The 17,992-nt window shown below is 44.7% G+C and overlaps 1 protein-coding gene across 1 annotated transcript in view; it reads right to left on the bottom strand.

The window, feature by feature from the left end:
• Nucleotides 1-2,708: 2,708 nt before the first annotated feature.
• TBC1D31 (TBC1 domain family member 31) overlaps nucleotides 2,709-17,992 on the bottom strand; it is a 53,940-nt gene continuing 38,656 nt past the window's right edge. Inside the window, exons 16-22 of the mRNA XM_069731863.1 lie at nucleotides 17,436-17,588; nucleotides 16,753-16,981; nucleotides 16,479-16,613; nucleotides 15,589-15,783; nucleotides 6,218-6,371; nucleotides 5,037-5,162; nucleotides 2,709-2,991 (exon numbers count right to left, since the gene is read on the bottom strand). Coding sequence (XP_069587964.1) covers nucleotides 2,849-2,991; nucleotides 5,037-5,162; nucleotides 6,218-6,371; nucleotides 15,589-15,783; nucleotides 16,479-16,613; nucleotides 16,753-16,981; nucleotides 17,436-17,588 — 1,135 coding nt within the window. The 3' untranslated portion in view covers nucleotides 2,709-2,848. The remainder of the gene's footprint in view (nucleotides 2,992-5,036; nucleotides 5,163-6,217; nucleotides 6,372-15,588; nucleotides 15,784-16,478; nucleotides 16,614-16,752; nucleotides 16,982-17,435; nucleotides 17,589-17,992) is intronic.

Genomic DNA, 17,992 nt, shown 5'->3' on the forward strand with positions numbered 1-17,992 from the left:
CGGCACTCCAGAGCGGAGCATGCAGCTCCATGTATTGCTGTGCGGCGGCACTCCAGAGCGGAGCGCGCAGCTCCATGTATTGCTGTGCGGCGGCACTCCAGAGCGAAGCATGCAGCTCCATGTATTGCTGTGCGGCGGCACTCCAGAGCGAAGCATGCAGCTCCATGTATTGCTGTGCGGCGGCACTCCAGAGCGAAACATGCAGCTCCATGTATTGCTGTGCGGCGGCACTCCAGAGCGGAGCATGCAGCTCCATGTATTGCTGTGCGGCGGCACTCCAGAGCAGAGCGTGCAGCTCCATGTATTGCTGTGCGGCGGCACTCCAGAGCGGAGCGCGCAGCTCCATGTATTGCTGTGTGGCGGCACTCCAGAGCGAAGCATGCAGCTCCATGTATTGCTGTGCGGTGGCACTCCAGAGCGAAGCATGCAGCTCCATGTATTGCTGTGCGGCGGCACGCTCCGCTCTGGAGTGCCAGCTCCAGAACTTGGTTTTAACCTGCGAGACTCGGGACATATTTCCCGCAAGTGAGAAGGAGCCCTTACTAGTGGGCTAGTGTGCAATTGATCTAGTAACCCTAGCTGGGGTGGTTGACATATTAACCCAGCGAAGGCTAGATCTGATGCAATCCTATCTATGCTGACCCCTTGTTTGGAAATGGAGGTGTGGGTTTAGGGCATTAGTGCAATACTCAATTGAGGATCTCATTAAAGGGCCCCAGTTCAATGTTAAGAAACATTCCTCATTCCCCTCTTCTGGGATGGTTTAACCCATTCCGTGTTGTACCAGTTTCTGGTAATTTATCAATATACACTACTGAAAATTAAAAAGTGAATAGACTGTACACAATAATTGGTGGCCATAAAATTAAATTTTTATCTATACTATTAATGGTTATATTTTAGTTATTGCTTGTCCACAACAGTCAGTGAAATTTTTGGTAATTTTTGTGGCTTTACAGTTATATGAAAAAGTTTGGGCACCCCTATTAATCTTAAGCTTAATGTTTTATAAAAAATAGTTTTTTTTGCAACAGCCATTTCAGTTTCATATATCTAATAACTGTTGGACACAGTAATGTTTCTGCCTTGAAATGAGGTTTATTGTACTAACAGAAAATGTGCAATCTGCATTCAAACAAAATTTGACAGGTGCATAAGTATGGGCACCCTTATCATTTTCATGTTTTAAATACTCCTACCTACTTTTTACTGACTTAATAAAGCACTTAAAGTGAATGCGCTATATGTAAAAAGGACTTTGATAATGGAACATGAAAGGCAATCCTAAACAAATGCATTTTTAGAGAGACTAAAACTGAGTAAGTTGTGGTTTGTCCTAATTTCTTGGGATAGAACATTCCAAAGAATTGGTTCAACTTGGAGGAAGTGGTGAACCTGGGTGTGGGAGGTACAGATTAGTGCGGATGTTAGTAGAATGTTGCTTGCGGAGTGTAGAGAGCGGGTGGGCCGATAAACAGAATGTATGGGGCCCACAGTGTGGAGAGCTTTGTGGGTGACAACAAGCAATTTAAATAGAATCCTATAATATATGGGCAGCCAGTGCAATGACTGGCACAGAGCAGTTAGGCATCACCAAGCCACCACCATGCTTCACTGTAGGCAGCACAGAGGCACCGCCATGCTTCACGGTAGGCAGAGTGTACTTTTCTTATACCCATTATTTATACATCATGAGAAATATAAATAACAGAGAGAATACTTCTGCTTCACATAACACTGGGTTTCTGTCAACCTCAAAATGCATTTTTAAATGAGGGAAGGTGCCTGCCACCCAGATGCTTGGGTTTGACAAAGGATCCATCAGAAAACTTCCAATGCCTCAAAGAAGAGCAGGATCAAAACACCCTACTTAATGCTGGAGGAAACAGAACCTCTCATGGATGAGGACTATTGTAATCTTGGTTCAAGGTATCCTGCAAGGACACAATCTGGCTGTTAATCTGAGATGACTCCTGCTTGGCAACATCCTGTTTATACTGTACATTGACAGCCAACTGCCAATTAGTGGCGGTTACACAGATTAGATGGACTGTTGTACACAGGACACCTAGTCCTGCAGTGATAATCTCCTGCTTATAAAAGAAAGATTGCATTGAAACAGACAGCTGCTGAGCAAGTGACATCCCTGGAATAAGGCTCTATGCCTCTACATCATGCTGTTCTCAGATTACATAGAAAAACCTGCTGACGGATTACGTTTAAACCCAACCTGAAGCAAGAGCTAAGTGAGTGGCACAGTTGATGGATGTCAGTTTAGAGATGGCATGGGAACGGGCAGGGATGATGCCATGCCTTAAAATAGGCCAAGTGCAATGCGTTGACACAACCAAGTGTGCCGGGGAGTAAAGTTACCACAGGGAGGCGTAGCAGGCAAGGATAAAGGAGAAAAGGTGTGCAGGCATAAGTGCAGCCCAACCTCCCAGAGCAGGGTGGTCTGCCTCCTACAGACACAAAGCCAAAATGGATTCAGCTCAGTGCCTGCAGGGGTAGAGCTGGATGGAGGAGCAAACAGAATATATATTTTTTTATGATATAAACTCTGTAATGGTCCAAACGACTCTACGTTTCCTTTATCCGGGAAGCATGCGCCGTCTAGTGCAGGTAATCCATAAAACCACGTTGAACAATCCTCCCATTCACTCATTTTTTTTGCTGTCGTAGTCAAAATAAGCAGCTTGTAAAAACGTAATGAAATAAGTAATAAAATTTTTTAATGATCATATACATTTGGAGAGGATTCAACTTGCCGTACAAAACAAGGTAAGAAAAAAAGGAATGAAAATAAATAAAATAACCTCCACCCCCAACTCCCACCCCGTGGCAGCAGTCAAGTCCACTGTGTGCCCGGGTAGTGTGCCGTGGGGTATTTCCTCCGGGCTTGTGAAGCCAATTTGTGTCGGAGTTCTCGCACTTCTGACATGAGGGCACGTTCCTTATACTCCAAGTTTTCTCTTCCTCGATCTAGAGAAACTAAATAGAGACAAAAACACATATAAACCTAGAGACTTCATATAGGTGCTCCCTGTGGAACTGTACCAACGTCATCAGATGTTCTCAACTCTGCCTTGTTACATTTGCGCTGCGGACATGCTGCAATGAAGGTGTCAACGCAAAAGATTATTGCAAAAAAAAAAAAAAAAGTCACCAATTTCACCATTTGTATTGCAGAAATGCACGCAGATACCTGCAGCGTAAACTGACTGAGAATTTTATGGTCGCCGCCGCACTGGTCAATTTTCCCCTCCAGAAATTATTTGCAGCCTGTGCATCTGACTTGTGCTGGATTTCGATCCAGTAATAGGCGCAGATTGACTGTTGTACAGTATGTACAAGTCGATGCGGTTCATTTACTGGTCTGTCACACAGGCGGACGAGCAGTGATGGGTACAGAACGAACGTTGTGCACTTATACAGAGGGCAGGTTATCGCCAGCACATGTCTGGTTTATAAAGGACAAAGTACTGCTGCTGTCGATTTTTATTGCCGACAAAAAGGATCCAATCCATTTTGCTTGTTTTTTTAGGTCATCTCTGGGCTGATAATTGGGAACAATCGCTCTAATGGAGGCTCATTCACCGATTCTCAGCCCGACTAAATGCACCTTATAGAGTTATGTGCCCGATAACGCTTTACATCTGTGCGGCATGGAGTCACCGAACATCTGCGGACAGATATTCCAGCCCGCGCTGACTGCACTACATTCCACACTTCTTTTGCATTCTTAGGTTTTGTATCAACAACAGCATTTTTTATGTTGCTCCACAAATTCTCCATCGGATTGAGGTCTGGTGATCGGGCGGCCACTTCATAACCTCGATCTTGTTCATCTCGAAACTGGATGTTGCCCGCTTGCTGGTGTATTTGGGGTCTTGTCCTGCTGAAAACACCCATTTCAAGGGCATTTCTTCTTCAGCATAAGGCAACATGACCTCTTCCAGTATTTCGTACTATTCAAACTAGTCCAGGTATGTGAAAAATGGGGCCATCTACATGGTATGAGGAACATCTCCATACCATTATGCTTGCACCTCCATGTTCACAGTGAACTTTGGCCTGAATTCAGTGTTTATGGGTCGTCTCACAATCCAATCCGATCTTGCTCTCATCTGTCCATTGAACGTTGCGTCATTTCTTTTGGCCGGTCAATGTGATCTTTGGCAAAATGGAACCTTTTCAAAACGTCTTTTTTTCAGCAGCAGTACTTTACATAAGTGTCTTGCATATAGTTTGGCATCACTTATGTGTCTTCTGATGGTTGCAGGACTCTCAGGTAACTGAAGACCTTCATTCATCTCCCTGGAGCTGATCGTTGGATGCTTCTTTGCCATTCTTGTGATTCTATGATCTGGTAGCATTTCTTTTCCTACTAATGTATTTCATTTGTCATTTTAAAGCATTGGAAATATTTTTTGCTTAGCAGCTAATTACTTTCTGCACTACTTTATATGTTTTTCATTCTCCAGTCAAGTTCTCTCCTTCAGGACAATGTCTGGAACGACCCATTTTACTCACTGAACAAAGGCTGAAACCAGCAGGTACAATATTTGTTGCCCTCCTTCTTTAAATAAGGGCCATAATTGACACCTGTTGCTTCACAGAATGAATGACCTCACTAAGTGAACTCTACAGGGTTATTAATTAGAACACCCCCTTTCATTAAATGAGTCAATTACACCTAATTACAAGCATGCATGTTACAACTGCTGGTTGCCAATGGCTCTCGTACACCCAAGTCAAGAATTTTTTCCCATGTTGTTTTGATCTTTTCAGCCAAAAACAGTGATTAAACACATTAGTAATGTTACAATGCTATTATTTTGCCCATAACTTCTCCTGGTTGTTACTGGAAATAGTCAGCTTATTGTCATACTGGTCCCCAACAACCTACCTGAGCTCCTGCAGTGCAGTAAGTTTACCCTGTCCTGTATCACCCCTCTATATACCCAATATTGAGCAGTCTGAATCCTGGGATGACGGAGGTAAGTGCCGGATGCCTTTCTAATACCAGGACTTACAGTGGGTTGATGAGCTTGAGGACGAGACGTTGTTGAGGCAAACATTGTGTGGTTTGCTCTGAGTTTCCTTATCCTCCTGTGTAGAATTCTTCACTGGAGAACTTTGATTCAAGTCGTGAAGTCTCTCTGTAAAACAAAGCAACCCACACTGGTCCAGAAATCTGCAGCTTAGGGGTTTAATGGAAATCCCTTTTAATTAGGGGGTTTATATGAAAATAAGCTGATCACATGGTTCACAACTGCTCAGACCCCCCTGTGATCAGCTATAATCTGTGAGAGACCCAGTAAGGAAGCGTGTAGTCTCCCTGCAGTGCCTCCGCAGGAGAGGTGGAGCATTACATAATGCCTGTCGAAATCAGTGGGCTGTATTTGTGTTGCACTGAGAAATCAGGTCTTCCATTGCTAAAGACACTGCTTGTATGGCTCTTTGGTCTGATTAATGGCGAAGTCTCTTTAAAGTTACCCTGTCAGCAAATGTTTCTACTTTTAAATTAGTGGTGTGGATGTATAAATGCTTCTCTCCTAATAAAAATACATTTTTTTGTAGGGATCCTGTGGCAGTCATGAGAAATCTAGAGTAGAAGACACATGCAAATCACGCAGGAAGGCACTGGAGGTGTATCAATGCACTTCGATGACTTCTTCCCAGTGCACTAATACGCCCCCATTGCACTTCAAGCTTAATTTGCATGTTTCTTCTACCCTAGATTTCTCATGACTGGCACATCAGATACCTACAAAAAAAGGTATAATTTGTATAGGGTGAGAAGCACCTATACAGCTATACCACTACTTCCATATGTAAAAATCAAGCTGACAGGTTCCTTTTAATAAAGGATCCTTGTGTATTTACTCACAGTTCCTCAGAAGTATTAGGAACCATGATCTCAGCTTTCTAAATCCAATTGTAGGTGTGACATGAAGAGGGGAGAAAAGGTTGTCCTGAGCTGAGCTCCAAATAAGAAAACAGGGCTCAGGCGCAATACCTGACCAATCCCCTGAACAAGTGTGGCACTGTTTAACAAGGTAGGGGAAGAGAGAGGTTTTTGTTGTCCCCAATGCTGGCCAATTACTTTAAACCTTAATTATCAGATTATAGATGGAGCTGTGTTCAGAGATACATTTGGACAACACGTGCAGATTAAGAGCTGTAATAGTCAGTAAATATGGTGTGCACCGACCAGAATATTCACTGTCAGTCTCTGGCAGGACGTCCTCTGGCTTCACCTCCTGCACCATTCTTGGGTGTAATAACGTCCTCGTTTCCGGATCCCATGTGGCTTTTGAGAGCCGTTCAGTCTCCAGCTGTGACTGTCTGCTCGACACTTCTGCCCACTGAGGAGACGGAATGGCACAATATGGAAACCAGCAGTCAGTCGTTACCTCTTCCTACCCTTGTGGTACTGGCCCATACAGACATTAGCTCTCTCTATCATACACTGCATAGATTTCACGTCTTACCCAGAAGTTACAAAGAGGCTAAACATCAACCTTAATGCCCTGGTTTGCCATCAAGTGGCTACTTGGGGCAGCACGGTGGCTCAGTGGATAGCATTGCAGCGCTGGAGTCCTGGGTTCAAATCCCACCAAGGACAACATCTACAAGGAGTTTGTATGTTCTCCCCATGTTTGCGTGGGTTTCCTCCGGGTTGTCCGGTTTCCTCCCACATTCCAAAGACATACTGATAGGGAATTTAGATAGTGAGCCCCATCGGGGACAGCGATAATGTGTGCAAACTGTAAAGTGCTGTGGAATATGTTAGCGCTATATAAAAATAATAATTATTATTACTACTACTTCCAACTATGTACATTTATGGCATTTCTGCAGCGTTATTCATAAGTGTCTAAAAGGTGTGGGTCCCCTGACCCGGCAAGGGGGCTGCCACATCCAGGTGGATAGGGAGAGGAGGTCTTCTATGGGAATTACAGAAGCAGCAAAAATGTTTCCAGAACTCCCATAGAAGTGAATTGAGAGAGACCATCTTGGACGTGGCGATCATGTCATCATTGGCTTGTGGGAACTGCATTAATCGAGGTAGGATCAAATGACTAGGGAGGATATTAGCGAAGGGAATGAGGATGTCGAGTCCATATGGGTTGAAATTCATGGAGGGAAAAATGGTAACAAAATTCTCATTGGGGTCTGTTACAAACCCCCAAATATAACAGAAACCATGGAAAGTCTACTTCTAAAGCAGATAGATGAAGCTGCAACCCATAATGAGGTCCTGGTTATGGGGGACTTTAACTACCCGGATATTAACTGGGAAACAGAAACCTGTGAAACCCATAAAGGCAACAGGTTTCTGCTAATAACCAAGAAAAATTATCTTTCACAATTGGTGCAGAATCCAACCAGAGGAGCAGCACTTTTAGACCTAATACTATCTAATAGACCTGACAGAATAACAAATCTGCAGGTGGTTGGGCATTTAGGAAATAGCGACCACAATATTGTGCAGTTTCACCTGTCTTTCACTAGGGGGACTTGTCAGGGAGTCACAAAAACATTGAACTTTAGGAAGGCAAAGTTTGAACAGCTTAGAGATGCCCTTAATCTGGTAGACTGGGAAAATATCCTCAGAAATGAGAATACAGATAATAAATGGGAAATGTTTAAGAACATCCTAAATAGGCAGTGTAAGCGGTTTATACCTTGTGGGAATAAAAGGACTAGAAATAGGAAAAACCCAATGTGGCTAAACAAAGAAGTAAGACAGGCAATTAACAGTAAAAAGAAAGCATTTGCACTACTAAAGCAGGATGGCACCATTGAAGCTCTAAAAAACTATAGGGAGAAAAATACTTTATCTAAAAAACTAATTAAAGCTGCCAAAAAGGAAACAGAGAAGCACATTGCTAAGGAGAGTAAAACTAATCCCAAACTGTTCTTCAACTATATCAATAGTAAAAGAATAAAAACTGAAAATGTAGGCCCGTTAAAAAATAGTGAGGAAAGAATGGTTGTAGATGACGAGGAAAAAGCTAACATATTAAACACCTTCTTCTCCACGGTATTCACGGTGGAAAATGAAATGCTAGGTGAAATCTCAAGAAACAATGAAAACCCTATATTAAGGGTCACCAATCTAACCCAAGAAGAGGTGCGAAACCGGCTAAATAAGATTAAAATAGATAAATCTCCGGGTCCGGATGGCATACACCCACGAGTACTAAGAGAACTAAGTAATGTAATAGATAAACCATTATTTCTTATTTTTAGGGACTCTATAGCGACAGGGTCTGTTCCGCAGGACTGGCGCATAGCAAATGTGGTGCCAATATTCAAAAAGGGCTCTAAAAGTGAACCTGGAAATTATAGGCCAGTAAGTCTAACCTCTATTGTTGGTAAAATATTTGAAGGGTTTCTGAGGGATGTTATTCTGGATTATCTCAATGAGAATAACTGTTTAACTCCATATCAGCATGGGTTTATGAGAAATCGCTCCTGTCAAACCAATCTAATCAGTTTTTATGAAGAGGTAAGCTATAGACTGGACCACGGTGAGTCATTGGACGTGGTATATCTCGATTTTTCCAAAGCGTTTGATACCGTGCCGCACAAGAGGTTGGTACACAAAATGAGAATGCTTGGTCTGGGGGAAAATGTGTGTAAATGGGTTAGTAACTGGCTTAGTGATAGAAAGCAGAGGGTGGTTATAAATGGTATAGTCTCTAACTGGGTCGCTGTGACCAGTGGGGTACCGCAGGGGTCAGTATTGGGACCTGTTCTCTTCAACATATTCATTAATGATCTGGTAGAAGGTTTACACAGTAAAATATCGATATTTGCAGATGATACAAAACTATGTAAAGCAGTTAATACAAGAGAAGATAGTATTCTGCTACAGATGGATCTGGATAAGTTGGAAACTTGGGCTGAAAGGTGGCAGATGAGGTTTAACAATGATAAATGTAAGGTTATACACATGGGAAGAGGGAATCAATATCACCATTACACACTGAACGGGAAACCACTGGGTAAATCTGACAGGGAGAAGGACTTGGGGATCCTAGTTAATGATAAACTTACCTGGAGCAGCCAGTGCCAGGCAGCAGCTGCCAAGGCAAACAGGATCATGGGGTGCATTAAAAGAGGTCTGGATACACATGATGAGAGCATTATACTGCCTCTGTACAAATCCCTAGTTAGACCGCACATGGAGTACTGTGTCCAGTTTTGGGCACCGGTGCTCAGGAAGGATATAATGGAACTAGAGAGAGTACAAAGGAGGGCAACAAAATTAATAAAGGGGATGGGAGAACTACAATACCCAGATAGATTAGCGAAATTAGGATTATTTAGTCTAGAAAAAAGACGACTGAGGGGCGTGGCCTGAGAGTCCATGTGAGCGGACGTGCGGCTGTGAGCTCCCGCCGCTGTATATTGTAAAATCCTGCAGAGCCGCTGCTGTTTGGTCCCTGCGGGGGCTTACTGGCTGCGGGGAGACTTGGAGAGGCCGGCGGTGCTGTTCGGTAGCGCTGGAACCGACGAACATGACCAGGAGACGGCAGAAGGACGCGGGAGCCGGGGATGCAGGCGCAATCCAAGATGGCGCCGACTTGAGGGAAAAGGCAGACAAGGAGAACGCCGCATGCAGAAAGCGTATGGAGGTAGCGGCTAAGCTCCAGCAGTTTGCGAGAGCGGAAGCCGCAGAGGAGGGAGCCGGAGCTGATACCGAAGAGGAGGAGGAGGAGGAGAGCCCAGCAGGAGAACATGAGGTACAACAGGGGAGAAAGGAGAGTAAAATGGCGGTGGCAGAAGGGGGACCCGAGGAAATGGCGCCAGAAGCTGAGCCTACCCTAAGAGACGTTTTTGCGCTAGTCTCTTCATGTAAACAGTCTCTGACCTTACAGATACAGGAGGTTAAGGGGGACACAGCCCAGATAAACGCAGCCATGCAGAAGATTGACAAACGTGTGGGGGAGGTAGAGGAGAGAGTGAGCACTGCAGAAGACCATATAGTGCAGCTGCAAAAAGCAGAGAAAAAGTTCACTCAAGCAATTGCTGAATTGGCTGCGAAAAATGAGGACCTTGAGAACAGGTCCAGAAGAAATAATATTCGCATAGTGGGCATCCCTGAAAAAGCTGAAGGGAGGAATCCAACGGAATATATTGAAAAATGGCTGTTAGAGACATTTGGAGATATGGCGCTAACAAAAGTGTTCGCGGTAGAAAGAGCGCATAGGGTCCCGCCGAAACCACCTGTCCCTGGAGCGAATCCCCGTACCATGCTCGCCAAAATTCTAAACTATAGAGACAGAGACATTATCCTGAGGAAGGCCAGAGACATGACGGATCTGACAGTTGAAGGTCAAAAGATTGCTATATACCCAGACTATTCTACTCTGGTGCAGAAACAACGGATGATGTTCACGGGTATCAAGAGACGGCTGAGGGAATTGGGTGTGCAGTATTCCATGATGTTCCCAGCAAGACTGAGGGTGGTGGCGTTTGATAAAATTCATTTTTTCCAGAAGCCGGAGGACGCTACCCAGTGGATCGATATTAATGCTAAAAAGCTTAAAGGAAAAGGAGACTGAAACTGTGGGAAGAGTCTGAAGTTGTTTACTTATCTGTCAGTTGGAAAAGAGTCATGTGATTGACAAGCCAAGGGGTATGGGGGGGGAAGAAGGGAGCTGGATTGTATTCAGTTAAGTTAAAGGGAGAGTGTAATGGTTGCTGGGAAAGGGGGAGGAAGGGTTTGCGACATATTTTAAGTGTATGCAGGCTTCTTGCGTGTGCAAATAACTCTAAGTTAAAATGTTTTGAGAACGTTATTTTTCAAAATGTCTGAAATCCTGTTATGTACAGTGGTGGGAGGAGGGTTGGGATGGTAATGCCAAACGGAGTGTTCGCTATGGGCGATGATGCCCCACTCTTGGAAAGAGGTGGAATGGTTAGATGTGAGGGGGGAAGGGTGGGAGGGGGAGTTGGGAGGGGGGAGGGGGGGAGGGTAGTTAGACAGCCTGAGCTCAAAATTGATGATACTTATAGTGAAGATGAGCCAAGTGATGGGGACCCGTTTTAAGATTTTGTGCTGGAATGTGAGAGGTCTAGGGGAGAAATCTAGACGTGCTGCGTGTTTGCAATATGCAAGAGACCAACGGGCCTCAATGATATGCTTGCTGGAGACGCATTTGGTAAGGGAAAAAGTGGATGTTTTGAATAGACGATGGATCCAGAGGGGATATCATTCTACCTTCTCCACGTATGCAAGAGGAGTCTCAATCTTGGTTCCAGCGGGAGTTCAGTATGAGGAGGTGAAGGTATATGTGGACGTGGAGGGACAGTATGTACTATTACGGTGTATACTGTATGGAGTGATGCTGTGTGTTGCCGCGATGTATATTCCGCCTCCCTACTCTAGCAGGAAGATTAGAGAAGTAATGGAGCGAGTGGAAAAATGGGGACCGACACCGTTAATAATTATCGGAGATCTAAATAACATCTGTGATGAATATTGGGATAAAAATAAAAATACTCAGAATAGGTCGGAGGGACACATAACAACATTTGGCACCTATATACAGGAGATAGGTTTGATTGATCTGTGGAGGGTTAGACATGTGGGGGAGAGAGGGTACTCATGTTATTCACCGGCACATACCACACTCTCTAGGATTGATATGGCTCTGGGTAACAGGATTTTGGACACACTCGTTGGGGAGGTGAGATATCTGCCAAGGGCCTTGTCGGACCATAGTCCAATTGAAGTAGAGGTTAGATTGGAGGGGGCTCGCTCGCTAAGTGGGAGAGAATGGAAGATCCATCCTAATTGGTTACAGAGTATTGAGTTGGAAAGTATAGGACGGGAGGTGGCGGAATTCTTTCTCTTAAATGATGGAAGCGCCGACGCTCTTACAATTTGGGATGCAATGAAGGCGTACCTGAGGGGACTACTGTTTAGGGACATTAGTAGGTGTAAGCGGAGGACGAGAGAGGTAGAAAAAGCGGCAGTTGAGGAGTTGAAGGAAGCAGAGGATGGGATGGCCACACTGGGAACCCCTGAGGCAGAGAGAAGAATGAAAAACGCACAAAATCATTTGGAAAAAATTCTGCTAGGCAAAGCTGAGAGGAAACGAGATTTCCAAAGGGTATTGTTCTATCAGGAGGGAGAAACAGTGGGACATATGCTGTCGGTAGTGGCTGCTGCTCAGAGAGGTTCTTCATATATACACTCTTTGGAATCTGCTAGTGGAGGTAAAATAACGGAAACACCTGAAATTTTGAGAGCCTTTGCGGACTTCTATGCAGATTTGTATTCCTCTCGGGTTGGTGAATCGGTCGAGGATGCACTGACTTTCTTGGAAGGTCTGGATTTGCCGAGACTGAGTGAGGCAGATAGGGAGAGCCTTGAGACCCCTATCACTGAGGAGGAATTGAGTCGGGCATTGATGTCTATGGCCAATGGGAAGGCGCCTGGGGTCGATGGGTTACCCGCTGAGATCTATAAAGGGTTGGCAGAAGTGTTGATTCCTAGATTAAAAATGGTATTGGAGGAAGCTAGGTCTTGTGGGCGCTTGCCAGCCTCTATGAGAGAGGCCATAATAGTGGTCATTCCAAAGGAGGATAAGGACTTGGGGAAACCGGAGTCGTACCGCCCAATTTCTTTACTAACAATTGATGTCAAGCTTCTGGCCAAGGTGTTGGCTCTCCGCCTCTCTAGTGTTATTGCGAGTCTGGTGCATTCGGACCAATCTGGCTTTATGCCGGATAGATCAACGGCGATCAATTTGCGGAGGTTATATGTAAATTTGCAGGTAGAGTCTGATAACTGTGGTCGAAGAGTGATTGTATCGCTAGATGCACACAAGGCGTTTGACAGTGTCGAATGGGGGTACCTCTGGCAGGTGTTGGAATGTATGGGGTTTGGCCCGCAGTTTGTGGCCTGGATACAGCTGTTGTACTCATTACCATCCGCTAGAATTAGAGTAAATGGGGAGTTATCTCGTCCTATAGGGCTGGCTAGGGGTACTAGGCAGGGATGCCCGCTGTCACCCCTCCTGTTCGCGTTGGCTGTAGAACCTCTTGCTGCTAAGATTCGGCAGTCGGATGGGGTCCCTGGGTTTAGGTATGGCAAAGTAGAGGAAAAAATAGCGTTATATGCGGATGATGTTTTGCTGTTCCTGGAGGATCCAGACAATTCACTAAGAGGGGCCGTTGAAATTGTTGAGAGATTTGGTACTGTGTCGGGACTAACAATTAATTGGGATAAGACGGTTCTTTTTAGAGTGGATGACGTAGGAGAGAATGTGAGTGAGGATGTTGGGGATGAGAGGCTGAAGGTGGTTTCCCAATTTAAATATCTTGGAATATGGATCTCGGTGCCGGTGGCGGAGTTTCTGCAAAGAAATTTGACTCCTGTTATGGGGGTACTCAAGGCAAAGGTAGACGCCTGGAATAAGCTACATCTATCGGTCGTCGGTAGGGTAAACCTTATTAAAATGGTCCTTATGCCTAAAATTCTTTATGTTATGCATAACGCACCAATTTGGATCCCTCGGGGGAAGTTCAGGCAGATTAATGCCCTCTTTAGAAGTTTGATATGGGGTAGACAATATCCACGTATTAGCTTGGAGACGCTTCAACGACCCAAGGAAGATGGTGGTTTGGCTTTGCCCAACCCGGAAATATATTTCCTTGCGGCCCAGAGCCAGCATTTGAAGGGCTGGGCGCGAGGGGCGTCATCCAGCGCAGTACAACAGCTATAGGAAGAGGTGACGGACTGACGACCGATGGCCAGGTGTTTGGAGGATGGCTCATTGGGCGCGCTGGGGAAAATATACCCAACCCTGTTCCTGATTCGTAAATTATGGAATAGACTAAGGCAGATTCGTGGGGTTACAGGGTTGACTAAATTCACACCGATATGGTCTAACCACAACTTAAAGGATTTTGAGGCCCTGGGAGGATTGATGGAATGGCAGAATAAGGGAATTTGCTTTGTTCACCAGATAATCCAGCAGCAGGAGCTGAAGTCCTTTTCCCAATTGCAGGAAGAATTTGGTTTGCGATCCACAGGGGAATATCAGTATGCGCAGATGAGACATGCCTTTAGAGCTCAGAATAAGAAGGCTGATATCAGGGTTCAAGATGATATAGTGTTGGAATATGTGTGTGGTGAGGGCACTACAAGGGGAGTTATTTCCACTCTGTATAAGGACCTTATGCACACATTTCTGCTAGATTTCCCTATAAAGGCGAGAGCTAAGTGGGAGAGAGAAGTGGGGCCGATGGAAAATGAAACCTGGGAATCGGTGATGGAGTGGGTTCCGCGACTATCCTTGAGTGAACCATATAGGCTCTCGCAGCTATACATTCTGCATAGGGTATATAAATCTCCGGAAGTGCTATACAAAGCGGGATTGCGTGCCAATTCTGAGTGTCCGAGGTGTGCGAGTGAGAAGGCAGGAATATATCACATGATGTGGACGTGTCCGAGACTGGCTGCCTTTTGGGTGGTGGTTTTGAGCCGGGTTGAAGCAGCATATAAGTGCAGAGTTGTTAGAGACCCGATAGTATGCGTGCTGGGATATGTGGAAGAAATTGGAGTTGACAATACTTGGAAGATTGCAATCGCTAGGCTACTCTACATGGCCAGGAAAGTAATAGCACGAAACTGGATAAACGCGGAACCACCTGTGAGAAGGGAATTTCTCCAATATGTTCAACATGGTCTAAAATTGGAAAAGGGGGTGTACAGTAAAAGGGGGAAAATAGAACTCTTTAATAAAATATGGTCTCCTTGGCTTGATTTGGATTGAGGAGTATAGGCGTCGTGTTTCCTAAGACCTGGAAGAGGATAAATTACAAGAGGCAGATAATGCCTCGGTGGGGTGGAGATTGAGACTGAGCTGTCTTATGGGGGAGGGGGGTAGTTGGGGTAAGGTTGGGGTTTATTAAAGTAAGAAAATGTGTATCTGATATAATGCAATGTAAATGGCATTCTGTTGTTCTCTTTTTTATATATTGTTAATAAAAATCTATTTAAATAAAAAAAAAAAAAAGACGACTGAGGGGCGATCTAATAACCATGTATAAGTATATAAGGGGACAATACAAATATCTCGCTGAGGATCTGTTTATACCAAGGAAGGTGACGGGCACAAGGGGGCATTCTTTGCGTCTGGAGGAGAGAAGGTTTTTCCACCAACATAGAAGAGGATTCTTTACTGTTAGGGCAGTGAGAATCTGGAATTGCTTGCCTGAGGAGGTGGTGATGGCGAACTCAGTCGAGGGGTTCAAGAGAGGCCTGGATGTCTTCCTGGAGCAGAACAATATTGTATCATACAATTATTAGGTTCTGTAGAAGGACGTAGATCTGGGGATTTATTATGATGGAATATAGGCTGAACTGGATGGACAAATGTCTTTTTTCGGCCTTACTAACTATGTTACTATGTTACTATGACTACCATGAGCATAAATGATGGGCTCCCATACAAGTATGTATTACAGGACAACACCGTCTGTAACTGAGCACCACTGAATGCCTAGTCTTACAACTGTGTGCGGTATGGAGCAATGTCAGCGGATCTCCCTTACCTTTCTCGCTTCCAGTTCCTTAATGACATCACAGAGCTGCTTTTCCTGCTCCTTGATGCTCTCCGCTAATTTTGCCACGTCTTCGTAGTGTTTCCCGCGCTGCACGTCGTCCTGTTTCTGTGTATGAAGAGCCTGCAGCTTCCACTCCGTCTCGGAGCATAAGCGGTCGGCTTTTGCCAAACTCTCTTCCAGGAGCTGTAGAGGGGATAAAATGCTTTAGTGTGGAAAGACAAACAAATCTACAGACTTAGCAGAGCTGAATTTGTTGCTTTATTCTTTTTGACGGCTTCACTCGTGAATCTTGATAACATGCTGTAACACACGACTAACGGGAGGGATTCATGAAACAAGGATTGTAATACAGTCTATGTACGGACATTAGATATTTAAAAGGGGTTCTCTTCCAACAATAATGCCTGCCTATATGGACTTTGAGGGGGCTCTCCACTCGGGATCCCCCAACATATGAACTGAGGGCTTATCTGTCAAGCTGTCTCCTACCCTGATCCATGCATTACATGATCAGTCGACATGTAAAGTTATAAATGAGGGCAGTAATGAGGGCAGGTTTACAACTGTGAATGCACCTCAAAAAGTCCCCAAATTTGGGCACATCTGGTTTTAGACTTGTCGCTCACTCAAAAAGAAGATGCGGCTGACAATGCTCCAAAATTTAAGCTCAAAAACTAAATGTAGGACAACCAAGAGCCGGTATAAAGTTATGCTAAAGATGCATCAAGTTTATCATCGAGCATTAGCTGTTGACTTTCGCACATTTTCAGAGTAATGTGTTGGTCGCCTTACATGCCAGCGGGATGAGACAATGTACTTTAATGTAATGACTAAAGCAGATCGAACTTAATCTGTAGACTGTGGTTTTATTCCCCGACCTTCTTGTCTTTGAGATCAGCCTCTGACTCCATCAGCCTCCAGAACATCTGTTCTTCCAGGTCGGCTTTTCTCCTGTTGGCGTCATGTTCTCCTTTCACTTCTTGTGTCTCAGCCTCAAGCTCTTTAGCCAATTGCTAAATATTTAAAAAAATAAATACATAAAAATCAAAAAACTGCTTCACTAGAAAGGAAAAATCTGAAAGGAATCACATGTACAACGCAACACAGTATCAGTCCTATACTCCATCCTCCTCAGCAGTCACAGAGAAGTACCTGCTCGTAGAAGCGCCTCTGGGCCTCCAGCTCCATCTGTCGGATCTCCACGTCTTGTACCACGGCAGCAGTTTCCCTTTCCCGTATACACATCTTCCTTTCGATCTCGTCATCCAGACGTCGGAGTTCCATCTTTCTTTGATCCTGTTGGTATTTCATGAAACGTTTTCTGGCGGCTTCTAAAAGCTGAAGCTCTTTCAGTTTGAGCTCTCGCTTTACAGCTGCGAGCCTAAGAGAAAGCACACGCACAGCACGAGGCGTTATCCAACCCGAGTATGCTAATGTAAAAGACACAAATTGTGAGATACTGGAGGACTGGTGGTGGGGTAATTAAAGTACTGAAATATACTAGCAAGGTCTGCTAAAATGGCAAAAATCATTCTCGCTCTAACCGGGCCCCATTTATAGCATGGGGGCCAGAACTGAGAGCCCAAATCTCTATCTAAAACATGCAAGTCTACATCAATATGTCCATTTAATGCTTAGGCATAAACAATAAATGGGACCCCATGCAGTTGCGAATACAGCATGTGTTTAGGCAATACCTATTTGACCCCATTTCTAACATTCGCTTGATCGCTCTCTAGTAGAGAATATGGAAGAGGGGTACATCACTGCAGGCCTGATCTCAGACATGGCTGCCCCTGCAGATCTCTGCGATATCTAGATCTCGGCTCTTTTACCTTTGCCTCTGCTGCAGGAGCCTTTGTTCCTCCTCGATCAGTAGCTGTCGTCTCTGTTGTTCTGCTCCTCGGAGAAGCTCCTGCTGTTGGTACCAGGCCTCATCATCTGCTCTTCGCTTTAAAGCTTCGACCTCCATTTCATGGGATATCTGTCTACATGTATGAACATAAAGTGTGAAAGCTCCAGAGAACAAGCAAGAAACAACGTCAATGTAGTATTGACAAGTCTTAAAAAGAAGAGCATTTATCTTCTTGTACCCAACTAAGCAAGTTATGACCAGGAAAATAACTTGCTGATCAGAAGGTGTCCATGAAGTTCCACAGTCACAAAGACAATGAATGGAGGGCATGTGTGGCCACCCCCAATTCTAACTGGACACTTCAGAGCTCAGAATCGAGATTGCGTGCGACCCCCCAGCAATCCACATTATGATATATGGAAATAATACATGCTCAATAAAGGCAGTAAATACTAATATTATACTAGCCTGCACCAAGAGGGATATGTGGTAGCAACACCGGTCTGTGTGCCGCTTCCATTTCTCGTTAAACCATGC

Source organism: Ranitomeya imitator, chromosome 6 (assembly GCF_032444005.1).
Source record: "Ranitomeya imitator isolate aRanImi1 chromosome 6, aRanImi1.pri, whole genome shotgun sequence".
In the NCBI taxonomy this organism is placed as follows: domain Eukaryota; kingdom Metazoa; phylum Chordata; class Amphibia; order Anura; family Dendrobatidae; genus Ranitomeya; species Ranitomeya imitator.